The sequence below is a fragment of the Rhinolophus hipposideros genome (genome assembly GCF_964194185.1).
Source record: "Rhinolophus hipposideros genome assembly, chromosome: 15".
Lineage (NCBI taxonomy): Eukaryota > Metazoa > Chordata > Mammalia > Chiroptera > Rhinolophidae > Rhinolophus > Rhinolophus hipposideros.
In genome coordinates this window covers 43,002,406-43,017,626 of record NC_138061.1, presented here as the reverse complement: position 1 = coordinate 43,017,626, position 15,221 = coordinate 43,002,406, and the positions used below count along the sequence as shown (strand labels likewise).

Below are 15,221 nucleotides of genomic sequence, written 5' to 3'. Positions count from 1 at the left end.
TAATTATCTAACCTCTGTCTCCCTGCCCAGCTGGACTCAGGTGACCTTAAAGCTAACTCACTGGAATCCTTGTTTCCTTCACCTTCTGTCCTTTCATAGCAAGAGTGCCTGCCCTTTTTCCAATTTAGTGTCACAACAGAGAAGTAAACTAAGAATCACCAAAACGGGTACCAGCTTCACTAGGACCTTTCGCTGAGCAATCCTAACCTTGAGAGTATATTCTAAATATATTTCATTTCTCAAGGCCATGACCTGACCCTGGTCCCCTCACTTTTAGTAAATGGTAGGAAAATGCACACGAGCTTCCCTCAAATGTCATCTTGCCGTGGTCTGATTCTGGCCAAGCTTACAGTTCCTCCTCCCCATTTCTGACTCCATGACTGTTCACGCTGTTGTCTCCCTAGCGAGCCATTTCCCCATCTTCATGCCTGTTACTCCTTCCCTGAGGACTACACTGGCTACTTTAGTTTTAGTGGCAAAGGTGGTTCATTAAATAATCTGGTGACTGCATTCGGATTATGCCGATTAAATCGAGGGTTTCTTTTTTTTGCCTACACATAGCTATAAACCACTCTTGAATGTGAATATTTACTAAATACTATAGTATTTAAATGTTAGTGACCAACTAGGTACGGACTTGTTAACTGCAACTAGCCCATCACACTGCCTTTGACCCAAGTTCCTCACCATCCATGAGATGGCACTGTTTGTCAAGCCACTGACTCAAAAAGGACGATTCCAGCTGGGATAAAATAAACAAATCTGAAAAAACTTTTAAACAGCCATGCCACTTGCTCCCGCAGAGGTCTCCAATTAGGCCACACTGGGATTATGACAAAAGACACTAAAGATCACTTTTGATCTTTATGTGGACAGCATATGGGTCTAGAACGATTCAATCGTTATTACTAGTTCGTGTCTTGACCCTTCAAGTAAGTATTTATATACACCCTATGGCAGACTGCCTCACGCTATTCATCTTCCATCTTATAAAACAACAAAACTTAATCACAACTTCCTACAAAGGAAAAGGGTTAGAAAATGGACATTAGGCTTCTTATTAGGTGCAAAAGTAATTGCGGTTTTTGCAAACTTTTTTTTTTTAACCTTTTAAACCATTCACTTTTGCACCAACCTAGTACAATTGTGTAAGGATGAACTCAACTTTCACCAGGTGATTTCCAACTTCTTGGGAAGCAGAGTAGCTGAGGTGCAGTGGTATGTGTATCTGAAAATACGTGAATGACCAGGTCCCTTGGTCCCAGTAGGAAAACTAGACAATTCAGCCCCAATGTGGCCCAGAAAAAAACAGCATAGGACTACTAGTCAGATCTCCTTACTCTTGGCTCTGCTTCCAGTCTGGTGTAAAATCACGTAACTTATAACCTCTTGGCCTCATTTTGTTCCATGTAAAGTAATAGATCTTAAACTCCCTAAAAATTGTGGCATCCAAAATGTATTAAAACAAAAAAGTACCTAGAAAATGTTAAAAGCAGAAAAAATGTATTTAACATTTAGAATTCACTTACCTGAAGGCAAAATATTTTCATTATTTCAATTACCTTGATAAAACAATAGGGACAAACAATGGCTGTGAATGAACTCTTGAAAATTTTTCCTTCCTGTTCCCTTTTCTCTTAAGCATAGTTTCAAGAAAGTATGGATTACTTGTGGTTACCATGGCAGTATAGCAGATTGTTACTACATACTACTTGATTTCTGAAGGAAATGTTTGTTTTATTGTCACTCTGAGAAGCTGAAAATAAGAACTCAGGACTATCCTTTCTGGCCTTTTTAACACCCACCTAATTATCTGGGTTCAGTAGCAAGAGGCCACCACTGAGTACGGAAGGACAAGACCTGCTAAGCTTCTGCACATGCATAATGCATTGTTCCTTAGTGGAAGCAAGCTATTCTTAAACCCCATTCAGTGCCTTCGACAGAGGAGACACAGAACACCTAAACACCCCAACCAGGAGATAGGGGCCATGTGCCCAGAGGCTAGGCCCTACAGTTGAATAAGCCAAATGTGTTTTGTTTGAAGTACTCTATGGATGACATTGTGCTAGGACGTTGCAAAGGTACCATGTCATCTTGGTCACAAGGCACATACGTTCTATTAACAGACTCAAACTTAAAAACCAGATTAAACGAGTACTAAACAGTGTGAATGAGAGTTTCAAAGGCAATGACATAGTTCATTTAACATGCATTTGTTAGTGGAAATGCATAGAACAGGGTCCTGTAAAATTCATGTCAAACTGCTAACAGGAATGGGAGGGCAAGGCGGGGGAGGAGGGAAGATAATGGCAGAAAAAGCATGATTTTGAAAACGTTCATGTCACTGTATCAAAACTTAAAGCTCATTTTTTAAAGAGAAATGGCTAGGCTAATAATAGTTTATTCTTGGCATAACTTTTAAATCTGAAGTTTTATAAGGAAGATTAGACAAGCAAAATATTCTACAACACTGAGACGGACACATTAACGTAACTTTTAACAAACTCTCTCAAGATATTTTAAGAAGCTAGTCCACTTGTATTTCATCTGTAGAAAGATGACACAAGAAAAAGTGTGACCTCTGCATGGTCACTTCACCTTATCCTATTTCTCGTTTTATCACTAAACACGTGAGTCCAACCCTACCCACCACCCCACTGCAGTTCCCGCAGGGAAGGCAGCATGGTGTCCTCCATAGATGTCCCTCCCACAACTCCACACAACACACTTAAGTCTGTGCTTGAAACACAGCCAGTGGCTTCTACCCAAATGTTTCCCTTGTATCCTCCTCTCCCTGCAGCCCCCACGCCCCCTCAAACACCAAGAGACTCTGCAGAGGGGAGCCAGCCTATGTCGGGGTCCGTGCTCTGACGGTGCCAGGTACCCCAGCCAAGGGACGGCGGCCTCCACCCTGAGCCTTTTCCATATGTACTAGGGCAAGGTAAAGGTTGGGAACTTATTTAGACCTTAGGAACTTCCCTGTTCTCTTTCACCCTAGTTGTGGGGAAACTGACTACACAACACTTAAGAAAAATCTTGAACAGACCGAAGTAACCATTTGACACAATCTCTTCAAATTCATATTCAAAATTTGCAACGAAGAAATCATACAAAACTTCCTTTTTAACTACCAATCACATTCAACAAAGGTATAAAACACAATTACTTTATTGATTTCTTACAATCAAATACTGCCAACTAGCATTACTTCCACTCATGCATCATTAAAAACAAAAGGATATGTCCTTGGTATTTTCAAATGATGCATTATACAATAAACAAAAAAAAGTTAGAACTTAAAATGCACCCTGATTAATTATGTAAACTGGTAATTTTTTAAAAAAGCGTAACTAATAATTTGGTTCTTCATAAAATGGAAATTTAAATATTTCTCCTGATAGTCTTGAGGTTATCATTATGTTATGAGTAGTGCAAAGTGTGGCACACAGAGTTTCATCTAGAAAGGTGTGTCTTACACACCTCATTAAACACGAAATGTGCATAACAATGCATACAGTCAATGCATGATAGAAAGCATGTTTGAAATCCAAGGCCGCCCCTCGGCCACCATATTATTTAGGTTTTGCATCATCATTTATGGCATTATAGATTAATTACACATAACATACTTTTACGCATTTTAACCCTGAAGATAAGAAAAATAACTGTTGCTTGAAAAAATTATTCCAGGTAGCCATTTGGTTTGTATCAGGAGAAAGTGAACCTCCGAGGGTTTAGTGTCTGCCAAGTCTGGAATCCTCAGCTCAAGTCAGTAAATCAGAAATCCGACGTATTTCACAGTGACTGTTCCCCAAGTCCTGGCAGTGCCTCTTCTCCACAGTACGCCAGATGGTGAAGCATCTCCGGGATTACCCTTGCGTGTGGTTTTCCCCCACCTTTGTTTTTGCTGGGTTATCTGTATTATTTCCTCATCTCACCTCTTCTATGGCCTTCCATTTTAATTATTCATAAGTCCTTTCAGAATATCCTCAGAGAGCTCCATAAGGGGAAGTTCTGGAGAAGGAAAATCCAAGGGAGGAAGATTGGGTATTGGAATATCCTTGGCTTTCCCAGTATTTGCTGCAAACTTCTGCCAGGTGGAAGAGGCTGTAGCAGTTTCTGAATGTGGCGGCAAGCTCCATAACTCGGACTTTTCTACGAAATCAGCATCTACATCCAGCTCCTTTTCTACTGGGCCTTTTAGTAGTCTGGCCTTTTCAGCCTTTAGTTGTTTATTTTCTTTTCTTAATCTTTCATTCTCAGCCACAAGGAATTCCACATGCCTCTTCAAATCTGCAATTTTGGTTGCCTGCTCCTCTATAATTGTTTTGTCATCTTTTGGGGCTTTGCTTCCAATGCATGGCTCCGTTGGCTCACTCTTCTGCTGAAGTAAAAAGAGTAGTGTGTCTGGATCCCTGTCAAAGACCCCCTGAATTTCAGGGAGGTGTTTCTGGGTAGAAGGGCTGTACTTCTGAGAGAGGAGGAGGCTCTGGCCTTCTGCCTCATCCGCAGAGGGCCTGTGAGAGGCCTGAAGCTGGGCAGCTGCGTCCTTGTCCGTGCTCTGCTGGGCTTTCAGTCTTTCCTCCCGCTTGGCCCGCTTCCATCGCTCCTGTATGAGAAGGAGCTGCTTCATGTGGCTGTCCCTTTGCAGTTCCAGTGATAAATGAGCCTATTACACAGAAGGAAAGGCACAATTTAACAGTTTAAGTCTTTTTAGTAATGTTCAGAAAATACTATTCCAAGATCCTCCTTTCTGAATAACCCACTAACACTTTTTCAAAGTAACTAGGTCTTTCTAGGTGAGCTAACATTTTAATTCATTAAGAAAACACCATTCATTCAGGAAGTCAAAGTCCTACTCCAAATCAACACACTGAATCAGACCTTTTCAAAATGTGCCTTAACCCTCTGCAATGCCATTTGTACTCAGCTTAAAATTAGAAAACTTTCCTCTTTAGACATTAATTCTACAACTAGCTACAGTCTTTTTGTCAACAGGGTGTTCAGAAGGCTCAATTCACGTCTGTATTGTGTGGCTCACGAGTAGTTGTATACAGTGAAAGGGAAGTGCAGGCCATAGAACACAACTTGGAAGTTCTCTTGGTGATTTGAGGAACTGGCATTTTTTCCTGCCACGGATATCCTCTCACAGAAAGGATCCCCTTAATTCAATTAGACATTTACTGCGTACCTTGTACGTACCTGCCACTTTTATAATCAGGAAATCATCTTTGGATAAAGGTATTTGAAAAACCTAGGCAGGCCCTCCCCAAACACAAAACACAATTTAGACCATTGGTGAAACATTTCAAAGTACCAGAACTGCTTACAAATTCAGGAAAAGACAAGTCCGGGTTTAAATTATCTTTGACAAGCAAAGGGACTGCCAACTGGTTTCTCTCCTTTGCCCTGCCTGCTTGCTTACTGTAAGCTCCTGGTCAAACGGGCTCTGATGGTCAGGAAAGGCCTGGGAGGTGTCTCTAGAGGACACAGTGGGCAATCAGATCTATGAGGAACCACCAGGAAAACAGGAAGTTTCTGCACACCGTGTCTGGTAGGTACATCAGCAGCGGTTCATTTAGTTCTGATTCCCTCTCTAAAGTACTCTGGCCTTGCCCATGCTGTGTATTCTCACTACAGCGCTCTGAGAGGTGCACAATGCTTTATTCTATACACAAGTCTTCACAAGAAAATCTTCCAACCCTTATAAATATTAAGAAAGTGCCTTACCTGCTCAGACTGTGTCAGCTTCATGGCTTCAGAAAGATAGGCTGGTTTACAAAAAAAGAGGCACGTTAATATGAGTGTCATTTTGTAATTAACAAATCAAAGGAAGAGCTTTAATACTCCTCATATGACAGAGAACTGATCCTTAGGAGCCATTCTGCTACACAGTTACCTGTTTCTGAAAAGAAACAAGGTACCAATCAAATACAGATACAGATATTCCCTAATCCATCTTGAAGCAGTTTGTTCTTTAAAATGCCCCACATGAATGAATGCCGGAAATATCGTTTTGGCCTCCTACAGAATTTTTTTTTTAAATAAATTTTATTGGGAAATATTGGGGGACAGTGTGTTTCTCCAGGGCCCATCAGCTCCAAGTCAGGTCGTTGCCCTCCAATCTCGTTGTGGAGGGCGCAGCTCAGCTCCAAGTCCAACTGGAGTTTTCAATCTTTAGTTGCAAGGGACACAGCCCACCATCCCATGTGGGAATTCAACCGGCAGCCTTGTTGAGAGCTCCCACTCTAACCAACTGAGTCTGGCCGCCCCTCCAGCAGCTCAGCAGCAGCTCGTTGTCTTCAATCTAGTTGTGGAGGGCGCAGCTCACTGGTCCATGTGGGAATCGAACTGGCCACCCTGTTGTTCAGAGCTCGCGCTCTAACCAAATGAGCCATCCGGCAGCTCCCAAAACTTTTACTGACTTGTTTCTGAGCTTTCCATCAGTTTGATATGAATTAGGGAGTTATTTACTTACTGTAAGCAAGTTGTTGAGGACAGTCTAATGTCACTGATGAAGACCATAAGTGGTCAGTAACTCAATAAACTTCCTTCTGATCTTAGGATCAGGTCCTAGGTGACTTAATTTGTTTGAATTTAAATTGTCACTATAAAATCCATAATTTTCCTCTTTGAGCTGACTGCTAGAAAGCTTAAGGCTAAGTTCTATCAAATATGCAAGAACTCATGGTGCAATTTGTGAGCCATACTCCCAGTCCTTCCACATTTGATCTTGTATGGATTCCTCATCTGTTTATTTTTAAGTCTGGGACTATAGTAGAACCTGTCTGCCAGGTTCTACAATAGTCTTTAGAACACAGTTTAATTGGATGCTCCCTCCCCAACAGCAAAATGTTGCCTTTGAATGACAAAGACTGATCTGCTCTGAATCATTTTCATTTCACTACAGTCTCATGGGAAGGTCAGGTCAATACTTGTTTTCAACCAAATATATATAAACACTGTACTCTAAAATCTGCTCATCTGAAATGTTCATTTTGAGTTCTAAGCATTGTTAACGGCTATTATCAACTTCCCATTTAAGTTTTTGCTCTTTTTAGCTGTCTGTGAAACAAATGAAATCCACTTAGGGAATTGGACAGCAATTAGACTGATAAGGGAGAATTATACCAATCCAGTTACAGCTGCTAATCAAGGGTTTAAAGCAATAGACTTTTCTAACAATGCTGAATCCTTGGGAGTTTGTGGCCTCTTAACCTTTCCTTTTTTCAACATAGGGTGGTAAAATCTGAACACTTCCTCCTCCCACATTTAGACAGCTTTTTTCTTCTGAGATTTGGTATCTCAATTTATCTGTTAAATGAATGCTCATATGCTCATTTCATCTAATTCAGCCACTGTCTGCCTCAAGAGTAGATCCTATCTTTCCCCTAAAGGAGAGAGAAAGCAAGTAACCTCTTTATTCAACACATCTACAAAACAAACACTATCAGAACACTATAAAGTATACAGGCTGAGTCCTTAGCTAAATAATCTTGAGTTAAGTTTTCAGTCTCAGAATCTCCTCTGATCATTTGATGGTTTGACAAAGGCCCCATCCTTCGCCCTAAGTTTTCACATTTCAGGCTTTCCTTCCTATCAGTCTTTCTCAGATGATGACCTTTCCTTGTCATGATCTCTAAAATGATTTCCAAATACTAAATCCCTTCCTCTCACAATAAGTCTACATCCATACCTCCCAAAGATGTCAATCAATTTAGGAAACATTGAGCTCATTGCAACTACATCAATTTTCAAAGCAGCACTGCATTCACAATTCCACTCTGGAACACAACACAAGACTATTTTTAACCAAGTCTAAACTCCAAATCAAATTGGCTCAGTGGAATTAACTAATCACACTTAAGTTCTATCTCCATAATTAAAGCTAATGGATCCAACAGGCTGCCTTTATCTTTTCTACTCCTGAGAATGTCACAGAATTTAGATACACAGAAAGCGGGGAGAGGCGTTTAAAGCCCAACATTAGTTTTAAGTCTTCAAATAAAGACGGACGTAGGTTAGGAATAAAAGAAACTCTTCTCCCTTTTATATATTCAGAATATCGTACTGCTCAGCACAACCTATGCAAATCACCCAATTTTGACGTATGTTATATATGTGTAACTATGACCACTCTGGGTTATTTAACTAAAGGTGTCATTTCACTGTGGCATCATCCACACATGGATTTCTTAAATAGTGTAGTACATTGTCTTTTCTTTATCGTGACTACAAATGTACAATTTGGTTCACAACAAACTATGGTTTATGAAAGGTTTAAAGAGCACTAGCTACCAAGTTTAATGTTGTATAAGGCGCCCATAAAACCATAAAAATTCACATAGACTTACAGAGTACATACTATGTGGTCAGCCCTATAGCGGAAGGGGTACACTTCAATTGCAAAACTAATTCTTTAAAAATAAGACTCAACATTTTCTCTGAAAACCACTAACTTACAGGCAAAAATCACTGACATAAGAGGACTTATCCAAACCAGTGTCCACTGCGTGGTCTGTATTTTAGCAGTAAGGTTAACACAGGAGGGGCAGACACTGCCAGGAAAGAACATGGCTTTGAAAGAAAAGTGCCTTCCTCTAGCAGAAAGATTATAGGGTGGTTATACCCATTTTGGATACAGCATAAATAAAATACCTCCTTCCCCAAAGCTTTTAGGTTTGTTATTCAGCTAACAGAAACCTGTGCAAAACAGACCCTGAGACCTACTTCTGAGTTCGACATACGCTAGGTTGTGTGACTGAGATAAAATTAGATGTTTGATAAGAAGTCAATTCTAAATTTTATACCTAACAAAAGCTATCATCAGCATGATGCTACAAGCATGATTATATAGATGAAATACTCAGAAGGGAAGCTAAAGGAAAACCACAGGAAAGAGTTTTGATGGGTTTTGTATTATCAACATCTTAGAAAACAGAAACTCAGTGAAAATTAACTGGTTGGAATTAAACTATTTCTTACTTTCAGAACCCAAAATGGCTAACGATTTGAAATCCAGACTCCTTTCCTATAACTAAGATGAACTGGAAGACTTCTTGCAATCATTTCTGTCTTTAGGGATCTTCAGTCTCAAAAAGCTGTGTCCAGGAATCATTTACCAATATAGCATATGCAATCTGCATGGTTTAGAAAGAAGACTGGGTCAGAAGGAGCTAGGAAATCCAATACACTTAAAAAATAATACAAGCTGATGTTCCAGTGGGTAAATAGTGTCAACCTTGTATATGCAGGGCAATAACACATCATTATTACTATGATTTTCTTTATAAAAAGTGTTGAGAGAGAGCGGAGAAAAGAAATTGCCCTGCAGTTTTGGACTCAGTATTTCTTAAAAAGAATACTCACCTGCAGCCTTTTTGTGACAAGAAATAGCCTCTTCGTATTTCCCTGCAGCTAATAAACGATCTGCTCTTCTGCTCTGTTGATGAGCCTAGAAGAAAAACATCCTTAAGTTCCCGAGTCAGAAAAAAGACCACTTAGAAAAACTTCTAAGAAGATGAATAATGCTGTTTGTTGCCACACATCAAACCATTACAGCTATATCTGTAACAGAAATCTAATGGTAGTTCCTTGAATTATAGAGTATCTGAAAGAATTGGCAACTCTCAGTTCTACTCATAAACCATCAAGATTAACACCAGGCACTTAACTCCTTCAGTGACCCACATTCTTCCATTCCTCAGAGATTAAGCAAGAGTTAAAATCATAGAACGTTACTCAATATGTGTATCTTCTTGATTTTTAATAACTTCCTTTCAAAACAAGAATATACTATGGAGACAGGACAGTCTCTTCAATAAACGGTTTTAGAAAAACTAGACAGCCACATGACGAAGAATGAAACTAGACCACTACCTTACACCATACACAAAAATTAACTCAAAATGGATTAAAGATTTCAACGTAAGACCTAAAACCATAAAACTCCTTGAAGAAAACATAGTAACCTCACTGACAGCAGTCTTAGCAATAATTTTTTGGATATGATGGCAAAAGTAAAGGCAACAAACTAAAAACCTTCTGCACAGCAAAGGAAATCATCAACAAAATGAAAAGGCAAACTACTTAATGGGAAAAAAATATTTGCAAACCATGTATCTGATGAGGGGTTAATATCCAAAATATATAAAGAACTCATACAGCTCAATAGCAAAAAACCAAACAATCTGATTAAAAAATGGATAGAGGATCTGAACAGACACTTTTCCAAAGAAGACATACAGATGGCCAACAGTTACATGAATTGATGCTCAACATCACTAATCATAAGGGAAATGCAAATTAAAACCACAATGAGTTATCACCTCACACGTCTGAATGACTAGCAATAAGTCAACAAACAAGTGTTGGGGAGGATATGGAGAAAAGGAAACCCAGGTGCACTACTGGTGGGAATGTAAATTGGTGCAGTCACTATGGAAAACAGTATGGAGGTTCCTCAAAAAATTAAAAATAGAACTACTACATGATCAGCAATTCCTCTTCTGAACCTGTCCAAATACAATGAAAACATTAACTCCAAAAGATATATGCACCATGTTTGTTGCAGCATTACTTACAATAGCCAAGATACGAAAACAACCTAATTGTCCAGCATTGGATGAATGGGTTAAGAAAATGGCATGTGTATGTATATGTGTTTGTAGGTGGGAATATTATTCAATCACAAAAAAGAATGAAACCTTTAATTTTTTATGGTTGAATAATATTCCATTACACACACACACACACACGCCATTTTCTTTACCCATTCATCCACTGATGAGTCTCCTACAGGCAAGTAGTATCTCCTAACAATAAGTACTGAATTGACCGTCTAACGTAATGCAATTAAACTTACGATAACTTCTCAAGTGTTAGAGCAGTCCAGGAACCTGTTTTGGATTGTAAGTCTAAGGATCAATTTTTCCCCCACACAACTCTGCTGCATCTTTTTTTCTTCCTCAAGTTTCCAGTTTAGCTTGCTTTTTTTCATAACTACGACCATATGCCGTGAAGACAACTTACGGGATACTGCTACAACCCACTAGTGAGCTGGGAAATCAATTTAGTGGCTCACAACAGCATTTTTTCAAAAAAATCCAACAGTAAATAATAAGAGTGCATCAAATATAGCAGCATACATACACATGCATGTGTGTGGTTACATATATGTGTACATATGGCATCAAATAAAAAGATTCAGTTTAGTTTTTTGTTTTGGGTGAAATTTATGAGGCTTCCTGCACTTTACACAATGGAGGAGGCACATCCACAATGAAGCAGCTCTGTAGTAATCTATACGTTTGTGGTCATACTGTAAAAACTTCTCACTGTAAGTTACAGTCAAAACAAATGAGCAAACACTGATTCAAACACTAAGAAAACAAATAATATACATACAAATGCCTGATGCCACCTTAGTACTTACTAATTGCTGGATAAGTCTTAGTGTTCTACTGTCTTTCCCCAGAGTACTTCCATCAAGCCAAGCCCTAGCTTGTGACAAAGGAGAATTTTCCTTGAAATTTCCAAGGCAATAAGGAATTCAACCAGCCTTTTTATATATATACATATATATTTAACCTTAAAGATCTCATTGCCAATAGAATTAACATAGGATTGTTACAAAGATTCTAGATATGTACAAGGCCATTCTTTGGATCATGATAGCTAATTCCTTTTCTCAGATGAGAAGAACTAACCACTCGAGAGGGAAGCTCAGTTACACAACAAACATTCTCAGCACGCTTAAGAGCCAAACACACAGTATACAGTTATGGCCAGGCAGTCACATGGACCCTTTCCTTTGAGTTTGCAGAGTAGGTAAGCAAAGCATGAACAACAGTCATGTATAAATTAAGGTCTGACATCACTTCCCAAAAGGGCAACAAACAAACCAAAGAACTAGAAATTACCTCACAAGTTTTGACACTGGGTACCAACACTCACAATGCCAAAATTAAGTATATCAAAATAAATGCCTAAATATACACTAATTTTTGCTGTAGTTTTTCCCTATTAAAAAATGGACATAATTGCTTAATTTCTCTCAGCCTAGGCTTATTTATCTGTAAACCGGGGAAGTTCTTCCTAAATTCCAAGGATGCTCTGAGCACACGATTATAAATCTATGTACTATAATAGCCCTCATACAATTTGGACTACACTATGTCATTAGAAGACTATATATACTACTGAGATTTTCAAAGGCACTCATTAAATCATACCAATGAGAACTATTTCTCATGTTGAATCAACTGAAAATCTAAGTTGGTATCTGCTCACATAAAAGAATGTGATAGTCTTCAAGCAACCTCAGTGTTGTAAAACTGAGTGACAACATATTCAGAGGCCTGTCACTGGTACTTACAAGCACAGTTAAAATGATTCGGGTAAACATTAATTTCTGCTCCAGTGTTACTGTCCAATAAACAGCTGGCGAGAACTCAGGTCCTCCAAATCTCAAACGGTTTAAGAATTCAAGAGGCCAGATTTCTAATACTTGCCCACAAATTTTATGGTTGGATTATCGAATTATGCTAGCCTGCTTAAAAAGACTCAATTCAAAATTCTCCTCTATAAAAAGATAAGTATTACCACCATTTATCTAATTTGTTTCTAAACTGGTGATTCCGCAGCTCCATCTACAGCTGTCACCCAGTTTCAGTCTTCTCGTAAGCTACCACACTAGTGGGACAGTTGGCTGGGGTTATGCTGCAGCCTGCTGCCAAATCAAGTGAAGCTAACTGGAGCTAAACCAACAGCTATTTTGCATGGGCACTTGAACTTTGAAGCACTTTATAAACTGCTGGTTATTTCTAATAATATTCCTGTTAAGTTTCAATATTGAGCCGTCCATTACATTTCACTGCAAACTATACGTCACTTTAAACACAAGAAAGGTGGAAGGTATTTCCCTGGTTTTTAAAAACTCACAAATCTAATCCAATTCTTTTTAAGTGTAAACAACTCTTACCAACGGGGGCAGGGCTCAACTTAATAAAACTGGGAGGTGCTTCTCAGAGCAGCTAACCTGGCACCATCAGTCATTTGGAAACCACAGCTTTTAGGTCCTAGTCTTAGGCCTTTTAAGCTCAACAAGTCCAAACCTTTATTTTACTAGTGAGATTTTAAATTAAGGGTTTCATGCTCTGGTTATTGTAATAGCTAACTCTTACATTGTACTATGTACCAAGTACTGTTCTAAGCCCTTTTACACCCATTTGCTACTTTAACTCTCACAACGAACCAAAAAAGAGAGGTCAACTAATTCGCCCAAGGTCACTCAGCTTTTAAGTGACAATGCCAGAATTCAAATCCAAGCAGTCCACCTCCAGAATCGATACTCTTAAATCAGCAGGCTCTACTGCTTCTCCATGGAAGGGTTTAAATCCAACCCAGGGCTCTTCCACGACCCTAGGGTTTAGAGTTGCAACCTGAGAAATTAGATCTCCATACGTCCTTTTAACCAGTCCCACCAGTGCAACTGAATTTCAAACCTGTGACTCTTAAAAATTCCTTCTGCCTGCAACCTCAAGTAATCTGACTTCGAATGCAAAATAGGTAGCTTTTCGCGGAAACCAGAAGATGCAGTGGGCAGTCAGAACAAGAACGTGTGTTTCTCGTTGCTGCTTAAATCCCAACACCGACAGTGCCTGGACTAGACACAACGCCCCCCATGCCCGGGAGGGAGACGGACATAGTAAAACACAGTCCGTGGGCCATCAGCACTTTTTCGCAGGCAAACATCTACCGTCTTTTCATGATGACTGAAGGGATGCAACTGAGCTAACCACTGGGACGACCCTGTCTTTTTCTCCAGCTGTCTCCAACTTATTGGAAAGGGGAGACTGTCCGTTTATGCATCTGCACGTAGGGGGGAAACAGGGGTGAGAAGGGATGTCATCCAGCGATCCAAAGTGGGGGGCTCAGGTACCAGACCCTCCGTGGGAGAAGGTAAAACCAGCATGACACACCGTTTCTGCTCGGACAGGTCTCGGTGCCTCTCCAGGCTGCAGGGAGGTGGTTACGTGGCGCTTGGAGGCATCTCCTTCGGCCTGAGAAGGAGGTGGCAGCCCCGGCTGATGGAAGCCCCTCGCCTAGAGCCCTGCGGCGGGGGCGCCCGGGGGCGGCGGGAAACGGACGCGAGAGCTTCCCAGGGATCCCCGAGGGGGGCACCTTCTGGGCCAGCTTGCCCGGGGCCGCCGCGGGGCCACGCCCGCCTCAGGCCCCCGCTTTCAGGACCACCTCCGCCCAAACCGCCTCCTGGCCCAGACGGTCAGCGGCGCTCCGGCGACCAGACCGGACTCTTGAGGCCAGGGCGCCCGACAGCGGACGCGACCCTCTGCGGGCCACTCACCAGGTTTAGGGGTCCTTCCATTACTTCCATAGACCCCGGAATAAGAGGCGGCCGGAGGAAGGGGAGCGACGGCGCCGAAGCACATGGAGGACAGCAGGGGAGCCCGAAGCAGCTGCGGAGACACAAGCCCCTCTCCGCGCCCCGGGAGCAAGCGGAGGGGGCAGAGGGAGTAATAACCCCACCACTTCCTGCTCCGGCGCCCCGGGCCCGCCCCCTGCGCCACGGTCACGCACGCGTCATGTCGTCACATGCGGCTAGTTCAAGGTGGGAGTGAGGACGGCGAGTGGGTGGAGCTCAGGGGAGGCGGGTCACGGCCTGACGCACACTTTCTCGCCGTCGATCTTTCGTCTCGCGAGAAGTGACCTGCAGCTTCTTGAAGGCTCCTCTGACGCCAGGGGAGGCGGTGTCGCCTGGTGGCAACTTCAAGTGCCCGACCTCTGCACCGGACTTCTCCCATTTCCTTCCAGCGGGACTCGACCCAAGTTCACGCTGCTTTGCTACACCCTGCCTGTTCCCACCTTTACCCTTGCACCAGATTTTTTTTGTTTTAATCAGATTTGAGCCATGCTAAGCCATGCCCTGGACTAGACACAACGCCCCCCCACCCCCTCATCCTCGGGAGGGAGACAAACATGAATGATTCAGAGCCCTGCCCTCAAGTTGCTCACAAACTAATAAAATAATGTGGGTCACAAAGAGCCAAATATAATGTTTGATTCATTTAAAAGTATGGGCCCCACCACTGTGCTGGGTTCTTTCAAGGAATTCACTGACAATGTAAAATAATCGTGATTTATGCTGTGAAGGGAACAGGAAGATGTGATAGAGGCACCATGCGTTCTACCGCTTCAAGGAA

The 15,221-nt window shown here is 41.4% G+C and overlaps 1 protein-coding gene across 2 annotated transcripts; it reads right to left on the bottom strand.

The window, feature by feature from the left end:
* Nucleotides 1-3,150: 3,150 nt before the first annotated feature.
* NRBF2 (nuclear receptor binding factor 2) lies at nucleotides 3,151-14,608 on the bottom strand. Of its 2 annotated transcripts, XM_081074662.1 has the most exons (4): nucleotides 14,366-14,608; nucleotides 9,370-9,454; nucleotides 5,731-5,771; nucleotides 3,151-4,669 (listed from the first exon to the last, which is right to left on the bottom strand). In XM_081074662.1, exons 1-4 carry the CDS (start codon nucleotides 14,393-14,395, stop codon nucleotides 3,959-3,961), a joined length of 867 nt encoding a protein of 288 aa, XP_080930788.1. In that variant the 5' UTR covers nucleotides 14,396-14,608; the 3' UTR covers nucleotides 3,151-3,958. The 2 variants fall into 2 exon arrangements, with proteins under 2 accessions (XP_080930788.1, XP_080930789.1); XM_081074663.1 differs by lacking the exon at nucleotides 9,370-9,454 and having other exon boundaries at nucleotides 14,366-14,564.
* Nucleotides 14,609-15,221: the final 613 nt, after the last annotated feature.

Excerpts from the sequence above, each read along its gene's own strand:
- NRBF2 (XM_081074662.1), bottom strand. The coding sequence starts at position 14,395 with ATGGAAGTAATGGAAGGACCCCTAAACCTG. Across the intron at positions 9,455-14,365 it reads TGGAAGGACCCCTAAACCTG|GCTCATCAACAGAGCAGAAG; the intron begins GTGAGTGGCCCG and ends TTTTTCTTCTAG. Across the intron at positions 5,772-9,369 it reads TTGTCACAAAAAGGCTGCAG|CCTATCTTTCTGAAGCCATG; the intron begins GTGAGTATTCTT and ends TTTGTAAACCAG.